A 17324-nucleotide genomic window follows, 5' to 3' on the forward strand; every position below is an offset into this window, starting at 1 on the left:
AGCAATAGCGTGCCAGTATTGCTTTGTTTTCTTTCACTTCCTTCCACCCTCAACACTCAATCGTCCATGCCTTTTAGGCAAGCATGTTATTTTCCCTCCCCACCATGTCCTTACTTGAACATCATTGCACATAGCTTTGTGCCTACAAGTGATCTCTTTGCAGACCTCAGAAGACATCACAGGCTTAGGCAGTAGTACTCTGCTACAGACTAGTGTACAGAAGGCAAAAAGCCAAACTTCCCAGCACTTGGAGAGGCTTACACATTGCGAAGGCAAGGGATTGTCAGGGCTGTGGGTGGGTGGAAGACTAGCTGATGTTGCAGCTTGTGGGAGTGTGAAGTGATAAGAGAAAGGGAGGCAGCATTACCTACTTAGGCCTTGGAGGATCAGAAGCAACCCTCCCACAGGTTCTCCAAGGAAACGTTTTCCTCACCCTCCCACAAGTGAACCAGGAGATTGTGTTTTTTCACACCTTCCGTTTATAGTTCTCATCAGAAATACTCCTGTAGGTTTTTGATTAATGTTTTGCTTGAAGCACTCCTTGCGGGGATTGTGCCACAGTGCTGCTCTTGATGGATCGTCAGTACATTGTTCCCTGGTCGAACTTTGCGCTGGTGCAGGCGATACTGGATACTGGCTGTGGTGGTCACATTCCGTTGCACGATATCCTGTTCCAGAAGATAGGGAGTAATGCTGAAGGCTGTGACCTGTCCTGGGCTGTCCCATTTCTTAATGCTCAGGCCAAGAGCATGCACATCTGAAGCAGGTGGTGGACTCTATGGTGTTCATTCGTTCACGCATCTCTTTGATGAATTCTGTGCAGTATGGGGAACATCAACTTTGCTGCTTCCAGACCCCTATTAGGTGCTTTTATGAGTGTTCTCATTTTCTTAAACTTCTCCCTTTATGGATCCCCCATTCTTTTCATACGTGGCAGTGTTAAGATTATAACAAGGTACTGCCACCAGATGACCCTTCTACTTAACAGTGGTCTTGAACTTTTTATATCCATATGTAAGCTGGAGTGGTTCTGCAGATTGCACCATGCTGAGTCCTCAGCATTTGAGCAGAGTCCTCACTAGCTGTCATGTCCATTAACTAAGTAACAATGCAAATAGAAGAAAAGACAAGGGGACCTGAAAAGGCAAAAGCAAAATTAAGAAAGAAGTGCAAGGCTGTGTATTTAATGAGAGGCAAAAGGAACTCAAAATTTGAGGGCTCGTTATGTAGTGTGTAAATCCTGTTTTGTGGTTCATGCATGTTCCATGTATGCTTGCAGGCTTTTAGGTTGTGATGGACCTCACTGTTTCAGCGCACCCTGTGTCACTGAACACAGTCCAGTTTGCACGTGCTAGAACTGCTCTTTTGTTTGACCTGAATGGCATGTGTAATATACTTAATAAGGAGATTCACTTTCACAAGCTGGACTGCTAATGAAAACATGCCCACTTCTTAGTTTCCTCGGTGCTGGGGCCTGACTCAAGTATTGTACTGTGCTTTGGAGAAGCACACAGTGTTCAGAGTTGAGTGCAACTAAAACCAATTACAGCTGCTTGAATAAACATACAAAGTAATAAATAATGCCAGGTCTTCTGAAAAAGCTACTCCTGAGTGTCTCAGGGCACCTACGTGTAGTGGATTCTTCTGATCTTAGTATTTGTTCTTCAGAAAGGCTTTTTTCATCTTTGTATTGCAGAGATTGTTTGAAAATATGCTAGTGTTTTGTGCTTGAGAACTGACAGGAGTTTCTGAAACTTTAGTAACTCTTTTCTATAATAGAGCTCTGCCTAGTGTTCAAAAAGTCAAATATTGGGATTTTATGGAACATCAAGGATAAAGGACAGTGAAGAAATTAGAAATTACTGTCATATGATTGCGTTATGTGAAGCTGGAGTTTTTGTGTTAAGATAGTACATGCTAATGTAATAGTAAGACTGCCATTGTGCATATACACAATAGGGGAAAGTTGGTTTTTAATAGGAAATCTTAATTTTAGCAATACTTAATCTTGTAATATTTTGCTTTTGTCCCTTATTAATAGTCTTGTGAGGAAGAATATAACTGAACCTAGAACTGTCTTTTAAGAATTACGTTTTTAGCTGGAAGTTGAATCTGAAAAGCAGTATCAAATGTTTTATAAACAAGTTAAAAAGGACTTAAATTATATTCTCTGATTCTCTCTTGTCAGTGCTTGCAGCTGTGACTTTTTTTTAGCAACTGAGAGTGATTGAATATACTCATTCACCTGTATGTGAATTTCTTGAAAAGCTCCAGAAGTTATGAAATACGTAACAATATATAAAGTGTAGGTCCAGCAGGAAAACCTTGATATTACCCAGTCCCACTCCTGTTGCCCCTCTTCTTTTTGTCTGATTACTGACCCCTCACACAAGGTCCTCACACTCCCCCACTGCTGTTATCTGAGGTTGCAGAAAAGAAGGTAGCAACTTCAGTGGGATTCAGGTATATGAGGAACAGGTCTGAAAATCATTTCCAGTGTTTATCCCTGCTAAAGAGTTAAGTGTTGAACCTATTGTTATGTTCTTCTGCCCATGAGCCTGTTCTCCTAGGCCCTCCAGTCCCTCCAGTATCTGCCTCTTACATCTGCTGTTCCATGAGTAGTTCACTCCCCAGTGCTCCTCAGCAGGGCTTACTAGTTTAGGCTTGGCTTCTTGCAACTCCTTTGTTTAATGTGAGTGTACATCACTGATGGGGAACCAGTGGTTTAACTTGACCTGGTTTATTGCAGACCCATGAGTCTCACTGGGCACCATTTACAGGGCTGAGTGACTTGGGTGTGGGTTGTAAATTTTCTAGTCCAGCAAGAGAGTTACATAAGACGGATAGGGATTTCTGCCATACTGCAAATGCAGGATGAAAATAACATTTTACAGTTTCAATTTCTACATTTCCCAATAGCAGATCAGTGCCTGACTTGAAGCCTTCCATGATAATTTTCCTTTTTAAAAAACAAAAAAAAAAGGGTTTTATCTTTAAACCTGTTAGATGTTTTTATTTCATTGAATCTTTTAACTTCTTATAAATTCTGTTAAATAATAGCTTATTGGCTAACATATTTATCCTCTTTCCCCTATGCATATGTGTGTCGTGTGTACGCATAGAGAATTTATGTAGGTCTTTATACACTGCAGCTTTTTATGCACCATGAGGATGTCATTAATTCTCAGCTTCTGTGAATATTTTTCACTTTGCATTTCTGATCATGTTCAGTTCCACGCAGTGTTGCTTTAAAGTTTTGGCAAATTTGCCAAAGCAAAGCTTTTTCATACTAATCTTTAGTCACATACTCTGTTTACACAAAGTGAAACAACCGGAGCAACCTACTTAGTTGCTGATTGTTGGGTGGGTACATAATACTGCTTCATTGTGATATAGTTACTGTGTTAACAGTTTTCATCGATTATTTTAGAAGCCTTATGGAAGGTTTACATGAGTTGACCAACAAATATTGCCCTGGGCTAGTAACTCGGGATAACAATTTTTCTTCTAGTTAGAGATTAAAGAGCATTTCACCCTGTTCTCAGTTAATGCTTGTTGATAATCTAATGATTTCCACTAATACTCTGGGTTTAATTTTACTAGTCAAAGTCCTGTGAGTTGTCTGTTACTCAATAGTCTGTAATGCTGTCTTTGATCTTGCTCCCACTCTTCCTGCTTTCTCTGTACTGAACAGTTGAAACCTCGTAATATTTTAATGTTCCGATAAGACGTGTGTCGGGCTGACCCTGGCAGGACGCAGGTGCCCACCAAAGCGGCTCTACCGCTGCCCTTCTCAGCTGGGCAGGGAGAGAAAATGTAAGGAAAGGCCGGTGGGTCGAGGTGAGGGCAGGGAGAGATCCCTCGGCAGTGACCCTCACGGGCAGGGCAGGCTCCGCTTGGGGGCATTAGCTTAATTTGTTAGCAATCACATCAGAGCAGGATAATGAGAAATAAACCCAAATCTTAAACCACCTTCCTCCCACCCCTCCCTTGTCCCCGGGCCCAACTTCACTCCCGCTCCCTCTCCCCGCTCCCAGCAGCGCCGGGGCCGGGAATGTGGCTGGGGTCAGTCCCTCACAGGCTGCCTCTGCCGCTCCTTCCCCTCAGGGGCGGCTCCTCACACCCCTCCCCTGCCCCAGCCGGGTCCCCCCACGGGTGCCGTCCTTCAGGCACAGCCGGCTCCAGCCTGGGTCCCCCCGGGGTCCCCAGCCCCGCCAGCAAACCTGCCCCAGCCCGGGCTCCTCTCCCCGCGGGGCCACAGGCCCTGCCAGGAGCTGCTCCAGCGTGGGCTGCCCACGGGTCACAGCCTCCCTCGGGCACCCACCTGCTCCGGCGTGGGGCCTCCAGGGGCTGCCGGTGGGGATCTGCTCCTCCGTGGGCCTCCCCGGGCTGAGGGGGACAGCCTGCCTCAGCGTGGGCTTCACCGCGGGCTGGGGGGAACCTCTGCTCCGGGCCTGGAGCCCCCTGCCCCTCCTGCCTGCCATGGCGGCTGCGGGGATGTGCCTCTCATGCATTCTCATTCTTCTCTGGCTGCTGTTGGTCTTCCACAGGGTTTCTTTTGTTGTTGGGGGTGTGTTTCCCCTTCTTAAATACACTGTCTCAGAGATGCTACCACCATCACTGACAGTCTCGGCCTTTGCCAGTGGTGGATTCGTCTTGGAGCCAGCCATCATCAGCTCTGTCAGACACAGGGGGAAGCTTCTGACATCTTCTCACAGAAGCCACTCCTGTAGCCCCACTACCAAAACCTTGCCACGCCATGCAAACCCAGTACAATTATGTACCAAGCCACCTTTCACTCATACCAATCACATTCCTTCTCTGGTGTAAAAGAAGATAGACAGACTAAAGTATATGAAGAGAAATGTAATCTGTGAAGTGTATAAGGCAGTTTGGTATTAGCAGAGTGACAGATAACATGTTATGTGCAGTTCTGGGCAAAGCACTAAAGGTAATAAAACTGTAGGAAATAAAGAGAACAGTGAGAATGATCAGAGGTTTAGATAAGTGGAGGGAGACACAAATCCTATCAGTCTTCAAACACATACTGCAGAAAGGAAGGGAAGATCTGATGTTCAGCTCTGTGGTGGCTAGGACTAGTCAGCTTAGTTGATAGTGAGAGAGGTACTCCCTCGACTTTAGGAAAAAAATATCAACTGCTAAGATAGCGAAACATAGGAATAGATCATCTTACAGTGGACCTACTGATCCCGGGCCACAGCTGGTCCTCCAGAAACCTACAGTTCCATCAGTATCCCATGCTGCCTTCTGCAATCCAGGAGGGAGGGATTAAGAGTATCTGAGAGTGAGTTTTTACCACCCCAGATGCTTCCCGTAACTCCAAAGACTTCCAAAAATGCTAGCATTCTACTGAGGTGATTTGAGTGTTTGTTTGTGACCACATCAAGGTTATAGTGGAATTTCTGTTACTGAACTTTGAATTGTGTTTCCAAGAAGTTCAATGGGTAATCTTACTAGCATTTGATCCCTTTCAGGGTGTGATTTATTGTCCTGTTAGCATATAAGGGCTTAGTGATATTATTTCCAAGACACTGAGGCTCATCGGTTTTGATTTTCCTCCTCCTTTCTACTTGTCTACTTTCAGTAAGTCATCTCCTCTCTGCTGCATTCTTGAAGTTGCCCCATTCAGGCTTTAGTTCAGTAGATGATAGCAATTTGAGCACCAGCTGTGAAGATAGCATTTTGATTCTGATACTCTGGTAGTAGATTCCCAAAAGCAATTATTCCCAAAATAGATATATATTACAGTCATATTGTAAAACTAGTAATTTCATATAGTGAAAAGTTTTCTGTTCTCTTATGAAATTATTGGAAATAATAGGTGGGTACAACATATAAACCACAACAACAGACATGCAATATTAATAAACACAAATTTCTAAACTTCCTTCTATAATGGATCCTAAAAATTTGTAATCACATGCATGCACCTGTGCACTCACCTACAGAAATATGAGCATCTGCAACCCCTTGCAGCATGTGTGGGTTTGGAGCAGCACCCACTCTTCTGGGAGCATGGGTGCCCCTAAGTGCGTGTCTCCTCTGAGAGATGGTGGTGCTTTAGCTTTGCATGTAACTGTGCTGTTCCTTAAAATCTGTTGTTCCCTGCAATCTTTTAATCCACAAGCCATTGATAAAGCTCTCTACCAGGTCACATGTGCCCCCCCCCCCCCAAGTTGTGAGCTCCTGCCTGCTGCACCCTGAAATCCTGTTGTACCAGCTGGGGTGCAGCTACTTGTGGTATCCATCAGACCTGGATGAAGGTGGCGATGGTGGCAGGGCAATTCCTCGTACTGTCAGGCCAGGTTTTGATCATTGCTTTCTTCCACCCCAGCATCTTTTATTCTTGTTAGGATTTTTTGTGATGCTTTCATACTTCCAAAGCTGATTACTTCTTCATTTTGGAAGTCTCTTTGTGATTCCCTGGTTACCATTTAATCCACCAGAGTGCTGCTGGCTTTTAGCCTAATGAGTCTGCTGGGGCAGACACTTCTCAGACAGTTGGAGGTGTTGCGTTTGCAACACACTGTTTATACTCATATTTCTGTCACACCAACTGTTGTTACTCAGGCCTTTCTGCAAAGGGTGGGCTGTGCAGGCAAGCACCACCACAGGAATTATTTAGGATGTTGCCTGTTATGTATATATGTGTAAATGCACACGGACCTTGTAAGCATGCCTTCAGCACAAGTGCCTGAGCTCAAAGTACATTGAGATATGTTAGAATATTCTGTTCCCTAGCGTACTAGATTAGAACCTCACATAGTTGTATCCCTATTAATATCCTGATAAAAAAACCCAAATGTGCTGGAGTAGTTAACCAAATAGGTTCTAATCTAATGGGAGAACCTACTTTTCACAGTCATAATTAAATTCCCAAAGCAGAGTTTCTTCACGTACCTGTTAGAGTAATGCCAGCCATTCTGGAGAAGTTCCTGAGTTTTCTATGTATTTCATAAGAAAACCGAATCACCAAGAGAGTACTAAAAAAAAGTCTTAGTGCCAGTGATATCAAAGGAAAAAATGCCTGAAACGTTATTTAATGAAATGACTGATTTAATGATATATGCTTGCCATCTCTTCTGCTTCACGAATGATACCGTTCGGTTTTCTATAGCCCACTAGGTGGCATTCATTACTTAGAAGTTTCTTTGCACTCAGCCTTGTGCCCTAGGATTAGTTTTCTCATGAAATTTCTTGTATTTCTAGCTTGATTTTACCTGTAAAAACTATTTAGTAGCTATTATATCAGTATAAATAATCTGATATGGTACTGGTATATGATTTTGTTCTCTTTTTATCTGGTCCTGTGTGGCAAAGCAGCATTTATATACAATAGCATTTAAATGGCAGAGATCTCAAAAGTTCTGTTTCTACAGGTATCAGACATACAGGCAAGAACAGCACTACTTACATGGTCCCCTCCATCCAGCGATACCAGAGAAGATGCTGACAAAAATGACGTACCAGAGGTTTACACTTACGAAGTGATGATTTCAAATACCGGAAAAGATGGGAAGTACAAAACTGTATACATGTAGGTGTTCGTTATTTTTATTTAATTGCTGTTGCATTGCATTATGTGGCTTAAAACCTCATTAAAAATCTGTCTCATGTCTGGAGATTTAAATAATCAGCAGTTTTGTTTTAACTTCTATTTTGGAATTAACAACCTTTTTAGTAGAATTTGTTGGTTTATTACTAAAGTCTCTACCATCAATTAGAATGTAAAGACCTTGTTCTTAGATGTTGGTGTGTTTTAATATCACTTAGATGTATTTCAACCAGCTGCACTAGAAGCTATCAGTTCTGAAGTAGTGAGATAGACTGGTGAGAAATAGCAGTTGGTTTTGTAGTTATGTACTTGAGCACATGCTTCTACTCCCAGTAAAGTTATACCTCCCTTCCCTGAAAATGTTCTTAGTAAGAGACAGTCTTACGATATGAAAATACTGGATTCACACAGAACACAACTCCAACAACAGCAAAACAAATAAAACAATTCAATTGTTTAATTCCTAACACAACGTTTTTCCATCAGTTTTTTGCAACTTGGAGAAATACAACAGTAAAATTTACCACTAAGGGTGTAGAGCTTGTAGAGCTCTCTAATTATTGTAAGTCTTTGTATCTAGCTAGTTATCTTAGTCACCTTCCATGGATTTCTTAGGAGCAGTACCTGAATTGCAAGTTGGATGTCCCTGTCCTAGAAATTAGAGCAAAAGAAACGAGCTTTGCTAACTTAAGTTGATGTCTAATAGATGTTACTTAGGCACCTTTTCTGTTTACTAGGTGCTAACAAGTATCCGTATGCAGTCACGTACAGTTTTAGATAATCGTTCTTGCAAAGCTGAACCGAGTTTCTATAGGCCCTGGTACTTCAGTGGGTTTTGTGTAATAATGTGTATGTGTACACATGAAGCTGGTCTTACTGCATAAAAAGGAAAGTAAGGATTCTTCGTTAAAAAACAACCACCAAACAAACAAAATAACAAAAAAGGCAGAAAACCACCAGGGCAAAAAAACAGCAATCAAACACAAGAAACCCCTAAAGTTCAAAGATAAATGCATTTACATTTCACTATATTTAACAACAGAGACAAACTGTTAGCGAATAAATTTCTTAGCAGTGTTAGGCGAATAGGTTAGATGATGTGTCTTTTTATAATCATACGGGATTCTGAAAGTCTCTTAAACAAAACTGTATCTCTCTCCAGTGGAGAAGAAAATAAAGTTACTGTAAATGATCTCAGGCCAGCAACTGATTACCATGCAAAGTGAGTATCTCTTTTTCTACTCATTATATTCAGTGGAAATGTTTTAAAAGTTTCATTGTATCTGTGTATTTGCATAAGTCTTCAGAGATTGTCTTTACCACTTCCCGCCCTCCTTTGAGTCACAAATCAACATTTTTGGCTTAGCTGACCACGCAGTCCATTTTGGGAAACACAAGAGAAGATTGTTGTGCCACCATCCAACATCCATGCTCTTTCCTTCATGCCAGCATAGTGACTTTTTACTGTCCTTTGAGCCAGGTACAGATACTACGTGCTTTCTCTCAATTTTCCACAAGCAGCAAAGTACCTTGCATAGGAAGATGCTCATTGTTGGCCACCTGAAGGTCACCTTATGCTGTTTTTGCTTTACTCCAGTAGACCAGTGAATCTGACCTCATATGCACTACAAAATACGTGCCTAGCTCAATGTAATTCTACCCTTCTAGCAGAATTTGCTGTTTCGATACGTCATACTGAAGAAATAACATAGAATTGGAAAGATGTTGTTAGCTGGTGTTCTTCCCTCCATTTTCAAATATTGGAGGGTCATCTGGAGCTGAACTTGGCAAGGGACGCAAAGAATAGTAAGAGCTTCTATAGGTATGTCAGCAAGAAAATGAAGGGCAAAGAACATGTACCCCCCAATGAACATAACTGGCAAACTGGTAACATCAGACAAGGAGAAGGCTGAAGTATGGGAGAGCTACATTCATGGTCCTTGGTGTGAAGGGTTCTACACTTCCTAGTGCTGTTTTCTGGAGTATTGCCCTGGTCGCCGAACCAGAAGGAAAAAGGTCTGTTATTATCACAGCCCTCATTTGATTTGGGCTCCTGTATGGTCTGCAGCACAGGTTAAGGAGAAGGATGAATGGTAAATTGACTCAAAGCTCTTTCGTATGCAACTGTTTCCCTGTGGTTTTGTTCCTATTTTTAGTAGTTTTAATGCACTTTACCCAACAAATGCATGGACCATAAGGGTCAGAGCCTAAGACTTGTTTTTTCCTATGTAAGTCCTTTTTTATCAGGCTACGTTCAGATTCTTTCTTGTTTAGTTCTGGTTTTTGTAGGTCATATATGGGAATAGGCGGCTTAGCCATGTAAGCTCTTCCTAAGCAGAATTATGCCAGTTGTGAACACTGCCCGAAATAGTGAAGATCAGGAAGTCTAAACTGTGAAGATAACTGATAAATTACATACTTGCAACTGTATGCAAGCACAGCTTTGTGTGCGTCATTAGTCACTGTTCAAATGTTTGTCTCCCTGTTCACAAAATCTACAAAGCCAAATTTCCTGTGACTTGCTGTTCATGCAACAAGAACATATAAGGACTTTTGCATCTTCACAAGCAGGCAACCTAGGTCTCACACCAGTGATCACAGGAAAGTGCTTTTTTAGCTTTTATGTTTTTTCTTTCAAAAGAACAGATAATCGGAAGAAATTAATGTGCTTGTTCACCCAAGGAAGAGACAAGGCATAGCTACACAGCTAGGGGAGCAGGGTGAGGCTGGAAGATAATCCTGTATTTCCTTTTGGAGACAAGCTGTCAGAAAAACAAACCACTTCTTTTTGAGACAGAAGCAAGAATTCACTCTGCTGAAGTACATGGAGAGTTAGCCTTCCTAAAAGAAAGGACAGGGTGAACAGACTCAGCAAGGTCTTGAAGGAGTGCAGAGGATACTCTGTAAGTGTATCAACAGCTTCACTGTGCTCACATGACAAAAGCACTTGCAGGAGAAGAATTATTCATAATATCAATTAATATGTCTATAACAGATAATGAGCCTGCAAGATGTTACCATTATTTCCCAAACAAAGTACAGCAAGTAACAGACATAATTCAAATGTCATTGTGAAACTAAAGCTGACTGACGGTAACGATGTATGTCCAAAGTAAAGGACTCTTTTCTTTTGTGTTACTTGTAGTGACCAAGGTGCTTCTGCCAGTTATTTGTTTACAACAGTGGTATTTTAATAACGAGGTAGCAAGACAAGTAACGTAATTCTGAACACTCAGTTTTCTTTGGAAACTGTATACACAGATTTTGAAGCAAAATGTTAATTGGCTCTTTGCCACTGTAGAATCCAAGTAGAATGCAACTGTGTAAAGGGGAGCCCTTCAGAAGCAGAGAGTTTTACCACAACAAGTTGTGAACCTGAGACTCCAAATCTGCCCAGGATAACTAATCGGACCAAAAATTCTCTTACTCTTCAGTGGAAGGTAAGAATTTGCTTAACAGCCTTTAAAAGAAATACTTTAAACTCTTCAGAATTGTTTCAGGTCTGTCAATAAAATGCCAGTTCATTGAAATGGAACATTTTTGTCAAACATACCTATTTCAGTCACAGTTCCATGAGTGGAAATAGATGTACTGGATTAAATGGGGACTTTAGCAAAAAGAGAAGCGTTCCCAGAAAAGCAAGGGACCTTTGTAGATTAAGTTGATGAGTTCCAGTTGCCTGCTGTACTGTGGAATCAATTCCTTTCCCTGTCATTGAACATAGGCTTGTTTGTGCAAACCAAATGGAGTGGTCTGGAGAGGCTGAGATTTGGGCTGACCTGCCTGCAATCTAGCTGCTCAGAAAAATACTACAGCATTTTACATTGCTGCCAGAATACTTTTTCAAAGTCTAAAAAACCAAACCCATAAACATGGTACAAGCATTCATTGGCTAGAGAATGTACTAGGACTGTCTTGGGAAGAGAAACAGTCATATAAGGGGAGCGTCATTTGCCGTCTGCTGGTCTTGTCATGATTTGCCCCATACATGCATTTTTTCCTTAAGTGGTCTTGTATCTAGTTAGAGCTCTAACTTTCTTCTTTTCCTGTTGCAGGCATCTTGTGATAATGGTTCTAAAATCCACAGTTACCTTTTAGAATGGGATGAAGTAAGCAAGTTACTCTATTTTATTTTTATTTTGTAGGGTTTTTTAGAAGTACTTGTATGTGACTGTGCACGTGAAGTTGTATGAAGATTATGACTTCTGTCTGGAGGCATGTGAAAAATATGTAATTCCTGAAGCAATTATCAAAATATGATTATTGCCTAATTTCTTTCCTGGGGAATATAAAATAGTAGGATCTTAAGGACATGATTCTGCTGCTCTTAATAGTGGCTTTTTCACTTGTAGTCCAATACTTCTTTCAAGAGCTGACACCAAAGGATCATTTTCCTTTAACAGTCTTTCTTTTGTACAAAGGGAGTGGATCTGCTATGCCTGTTTGAGCATCTTCCAGTCCCTACCTGCTATCCTGAAATAGCAGAGCTGCAGAAGCTTCATGGCTTTTTCCTTCCAGCCCTGTGGAGCTGGGAAATGGAAAGGAAGGAAAAAAACCTCTAATTCAATATATACACAAATTTTCATACGCTACTACCTCACTATGTGGGAGAGCCATGAGTTATGTTTAATTTCAAAAAATGAATTTACTTCACATTTGTATGTTACTTTAGTTGATGGGTGCATAGATAATAGAGTGAATAATGTGATTAACTTATTCCTTTTTAGGGAAAAGGAAATGGAGAGTTTTGCCAGTGTTATTATGGCCAACAGAAGCAGTATAGGATTACTAAACTATCACCAGCAATGGGGTACACCTTTAGGCTAGCAGCCAAAAATGACATGGGAATGAGGTAAATACTACTATTACATATATAAATATGGAATGCATGTGCATGTGCGTGCTTGTTTAGGAGAAACATATTAAGGCATTTAAAGAAAAAGGTCTTTTGTCTAACTGGAATGAAGTGGAATATAGAATAATTTAGTTGGAAGGGACTGACAGTGATCACCTAGTCCAGCTACATAATTAATTCACAGTGTGTGATTGGATTATTTCGTTTGCAGATTAGCTGCATACAATGAACCACTTTACCCTGCTTGAGCAGGGGAGGTTGGACAAGATGACCTCCAGAGATCCCTTCCAACTTCAGCTCTTCTGTGATCCCCAGCATAATGCGTTTTGTCCAGGCATGGAATGGCTACATACTAAAACCACTACGTATATCCATACATACTGTAGAAATGCTGCGAATCTCAGCCCCTCTTAGAAGCAGATAATACAGCTACTTCTGCCAGACTTGGCCTCATTTCCTGAAGAGCTCCTCAGACTTTTGTATGCGATGCTCCTGGAATGGGGAGCACAAGCATGGCACAGACAACCCGGCTGCTCTCATGTGAAATCAGCTCAGGCTGTGCTTGTTTTTAGCTTCAGTCTTTATAGACCTACATTGATCACTGAAGTTGCTACCTTGGACATGTTTCCTGCTGCTTGTTCTCGTAATAGAATTATTGGCTAAGCACTATATTGTAGAGACTCACACATTCATTGCAGTTGTGGCTTTTGTGTCTGATGTAATAAGCACTTCTACTAAAATTCTGGGGATAGTGCTAAAAGACAAGCAACTCAGCCAGAGGACCAGAAATGAATAGTTTAAATGCTGCAGTGCTTGTGCTGCTGCTGTGCTGACCAGAGGGTACCTCGTACCTTGCTCTCTGCTGCTTTTGGTTCCAGGGAGGTTTGACATGGTGCTAGATCTAAGGTTAGCGCCTGAAGCTGCCGTGGCAATTTTCTAGGGCTTACTGTCCTTCCTTAATTTAGAGTTGTAGTGGTGACAGTATGAAAAGGTGTCAGTAACTCTGCTGGATCAGGAAGTAAGTCAGACCGAACCCCGCTGTGACCTGTTAGGTGTATCTGTATTGTGCTCTTTGACATGTCCTGTGACTTGGATATGTCCCTTTATCTAAGGTGTCAAGTCTCCTGTTACCCTGGGAAATGGACAGACTATGACATTACCATAACACTGAATTCTTTCAACATTCTAGAGCTTATTGTGAATGCTTAGGGCATGTGGTTCTTTCTTTAAATTGCTACTTTTCAGAAGTTACAGAGTACCGAACTTTATTTTGATCTTTTGAATGTATGACAGTTGACTTCAGTAGAGAATATATGTAAGAACTTGGAGGAAAAAAAACCAAATCATCACTGGTTTCTCAAGTTACACTTGTACTACTGGGTGCATTAGTTGTTGGGAATGCTTCTTGGTCTTCAGGTAAAGCAAATAAACCTGGCTAATAGTCATACTGCCAGGGCTCATCATCTCTAGAGCAGACTGCCAGTGTCCACGCTACCTAGAAGCACTTGGACCTTGAGGTCCTATGTGGCATAAAAACAGGGCTTCTCTAGGCATCAGCCTAAATTTGCTGTTTTGCATTTTTTTTAATTTAGTGTTTGAAATATTATGAGCATTATGATGCAGCTCACCAGTGGTGGTTTTATAGCATGAAATAGAGGGTGTGTGTTGCGTGTACAAGGAGGTGTTTGCGGGAACAATGTCTGCTTGGACAGTGTTGAAGGACAGTGTAAAGAATAAGGAGCCAGACCTGGGGTTGTAGCTCATGCTGGGCGGAAGAAATCTTTGGCAGGCTATTACGTATGTGAAAACCACAGCTGGCTCAGGAGATGAGGTGTGTGTTGGGAGGTTTTGGAGAGTACTTGAGGAATGTGTTGCCTGTAGTGCTTGTTCCTGTGTCTTTCCTTAGGCACCTGCTTTGGGCTACTGTCAGAGGACACTTGTAGTAGGCTAGACTGACTTTTGATGTGCTCAGACACAGTCTTTATTATGTTACTGCCTTCTGGATGATGTTTCTGGAATGGATTATTCTCTGAGTTGCTTTGCCTTGACGATGTGATTTAGTTGGAACTGTTAAAAAAAAATAAAACCTGAGTCCGCTGGCAGTTAAGCAGGGTTCAGTGCCTGGGCTCTCTTCCCACTCCCCTTTTACATCTGAGTGTAAATATACCCTCTAGGAATACCTACATGTACTATAGATTCCTACAGCATAAGCTGGTAGAAGACACTGGTTAGTTAAGTACCCTTCTTAAACTAATCATGCCAAATAGATTTTTTAAATCAATATTTCATAGCCTTGTAAAGATGCATTTGTATTGCCTTTATGGTATTATTTAATTAAGAAGTCTCTTGAAATAATACTTATTAGGGTAGAGTGCCAGATCATTCCTTATGAAGAATGTTGAGAACCTTAGGCATCTGGAGGCAGAATTTTGTCTAAATTATTTTACTGACAAGAACAAATATTTTATGTTTGAGTTAGTCATATTTTTATATTTAATTCTAACCACATATGAAACAGTGGCTAAAGAAAACTGGAAAAATAAAATTATTTCAAAGATAGATAGCATTATTGTACTTCTAAATGCATTAAGAGTGATTCCAATGTGGGTGTCACTGGAAGTCTTAGTTGATTTCAGTGTAATTTGGAGTGGTTCAATCAAGTAAAGATAATAAATCTTTTTAAGGTGTGGGGTTTTTCACCTTGTGTCTGCTTGTAAGATGACACTCCTTCAATTGTTTGTCGTGAATAGAGATAGGCTTAGTATTTGTATAGCATCTCTTCATGCTTTCTCTGACCTACCTGTATAATGCTGAAATTAGTAGATACATTGTGTAGATGCATAAGTATGCATCACTTAATCTTCATTTTGGAGATTTTCTTGCTTGTGACTTTTTTGCAAGAAAAAAAATTAGTATTCCCCCCAGATTTAAAAACTTTTTTCTTGTTTTGCACTTCTTCTCTTCTTGCTTCACAAATCTGTCCCACAGTCCGGATGTCCTCACGGACTGCATATCTGCTTTGGATGCTATTGACACTTGATAATGTGTTGTCTGTAAGATTTTTTTAAAATATTATTATTTTTTTTAATGACAAAAAGACTTTAGTGCAGACCAAAATTTACAGCTTGTGCATTATTATAAGTAGGTTGGGTAGGAAAGAAAGTGAAGTTGAGTTATCTTTATATTGAGATTATTTCAGAAAGGTCAGGTTCTGGCACACAAGATGTTTAACTGGTGCTGTTGTTTAAGCCATATGGAGAATTTTGTTTTCAGGGCTTCCTGATGCTCACTTAGGTAATACCTAGCTTTTAGATTAAAATTACATCTTTGACATTAAATTTCATGTAGTTAAAAAAAATTAGACTGGCTCATAAGACTGTAAATGTTTCTTCAGACCTGATGTAGAAGCAGCAAATGCCAGCTGAGAACAGGTGGGGTTTTTTTAGTCTAGCTGGATACATATCAGACCATCTGTGAAAACACAGTACCTGTATACTGACTTCTGCGTCCTTCTGTTCCACAGTAGGTCTTTTTATGTGTTTTCATTTCAACACGTATCTAAGCATCATCAGATAAGGTTGACAGTTGTATTAGGAAATTCACTGGTGTACACTACTTAATTTGTTCTGCAATAAGACTTTCATATTGGCAACTCTTAAAATAACATTGAATGAGGCTGTTATTCTATTGTTTTCTGAATCACTAGAGAAACTAGTACTTCACAGTATACTTGAAGCACATAATTGTTGCCTTGGAAGCAAAATTTTTTTTCAGGTCTTCCCATATATGCTTTTATGTTCTCGTGTTTTCATTCTGAATAGGGTGGACACTGTGGTATTAGTACATTACTGCATATAAAACTCCATTGTTTCAGAAGAATGACAACATGAAAAAGCAAAATATTTTTGTTAGAAAAACATTGTAACTATATCATATAAAGGAAACTTTCAATTATGAACATGTTAACCTTGTTCAGACCTTTTGTAACTGACAGACTCATAGGCAAGCTTAGTCTTCATGTACCAGCCTGCGATTTCCAGTTGTGCGTATGTCCAAGAAACTGTCTTAGTTGTGTTTAGTAAGAATTGTGTTTTTCTAGATATTGTTGTGTCTATTTAGTTTACATACTGTCTGTTTTAAACAGTGGTTTTAGTGAAGAAGTCCTGTATCATACCTCAGGCACTGCCCCAACCACACCAGCAAGTCCTTTGCTGATTAATGCTGGAGTTACTTGGTTATCCCTACAGTGGACAAAACCCTCAGGAACACCATCAGATGAAGGAATCTCATATATATTAGAGATGGAGGATGAGAACTCAGTAAGTTTAGAATACTTATTTTCAATAATTAAAGAGACTATAATGTGTCTTGTTTGTTTTATTATTGTATTAGGTGTAACAGTGATTACTTTTGCTAGAATATTCTGCAAGGAACTGTATTTTCTGAAATTAAGCTAATGACTTGCAGTTGCTGTGACCAAGCCACATAGCTTTCTCCTTTTTATTGTGACAGTAATTGTTCAGTGTTATTAAGCTCCAATCCCGCAAAGACTTTTAGAGTTTGCATGTGAAAGTTAAGCCTTACAAGAGCTTGTAAGATCAAAGTAATTGCATCATGAAGTGTGGTCCCTGTAGGTGTCATTTCAGCCTAACCACCTTTGTTTTAAAATGAGTCCTCTTCTACCTTTGAAAATGTTTTGAATAGTTCCTGTTTACACTGTGTATATTTTTCTTATTGTTTTTTTCTCCTTTTCTGATGGGAGAATGGTTAGTTTCCCCCTCTCCAAAAAAATACCTTGTGTTTTTGTAAGTAATTGAAGGTGCACTTACTACTTTGTCAGGGGAGCATAATAATTATGGTCTGAAACAGAAACTTACTTGTATGAAGTATGTT

General features: G+C 40.5%; 1 protein-coding gene across 5 annotated transcripts in view; it reads left to right on the forward strand.

Annotated features, from left to right (window-relative positions):
• FNDC3A (fibronectin type III domain containing 3A) overlaps window positions 1–17324 on the forward strand; it is a 127034-nt gene that overhangs the window by 83503 nt on the left and 26207 nt on the right. For all 5 annotated transcript variants that reach the window (XM_055801705.1, XM_055801706.1, XM_055801708.1 and 2 more), the window contains 6 exons: window positions 7401–7558; window positions 8739–8798; window positions 10878–11016; window positions 11632–11685; window positions 12304–12428; window positions 16576–16750. In XM_055801705.1, the coding sequence (XP_055657680.1) occupies window positions 7401–7558; window positions 8739–8798; window positions 10878–11016; window positions 11632–11685; window positions 12304–12428; window positions 16576–16750 (711 nt within the window). The remainder of the gene's footprint in view (window positions 1–7400; window positions 7559–8738; window positions 8799–10877; window positions 11017–11631; window positions 11686–12303; window positions 12429–16575; window positions 16751–17324) is intronic.

This window comes from Falco peregrinus, chromosome 4 (assembly GCF_023634155.1).
Source record: "Falco peregrinus isolate bFalPer1 chromosome 4, bFalPer1.pri, whole genome shotgun sequence".
Lineage (NCBI taxonomy): Eukaryota > Metazoa > Chordata > Aves > Falconiformes > Falconidae > Falco > Falco peregrinus.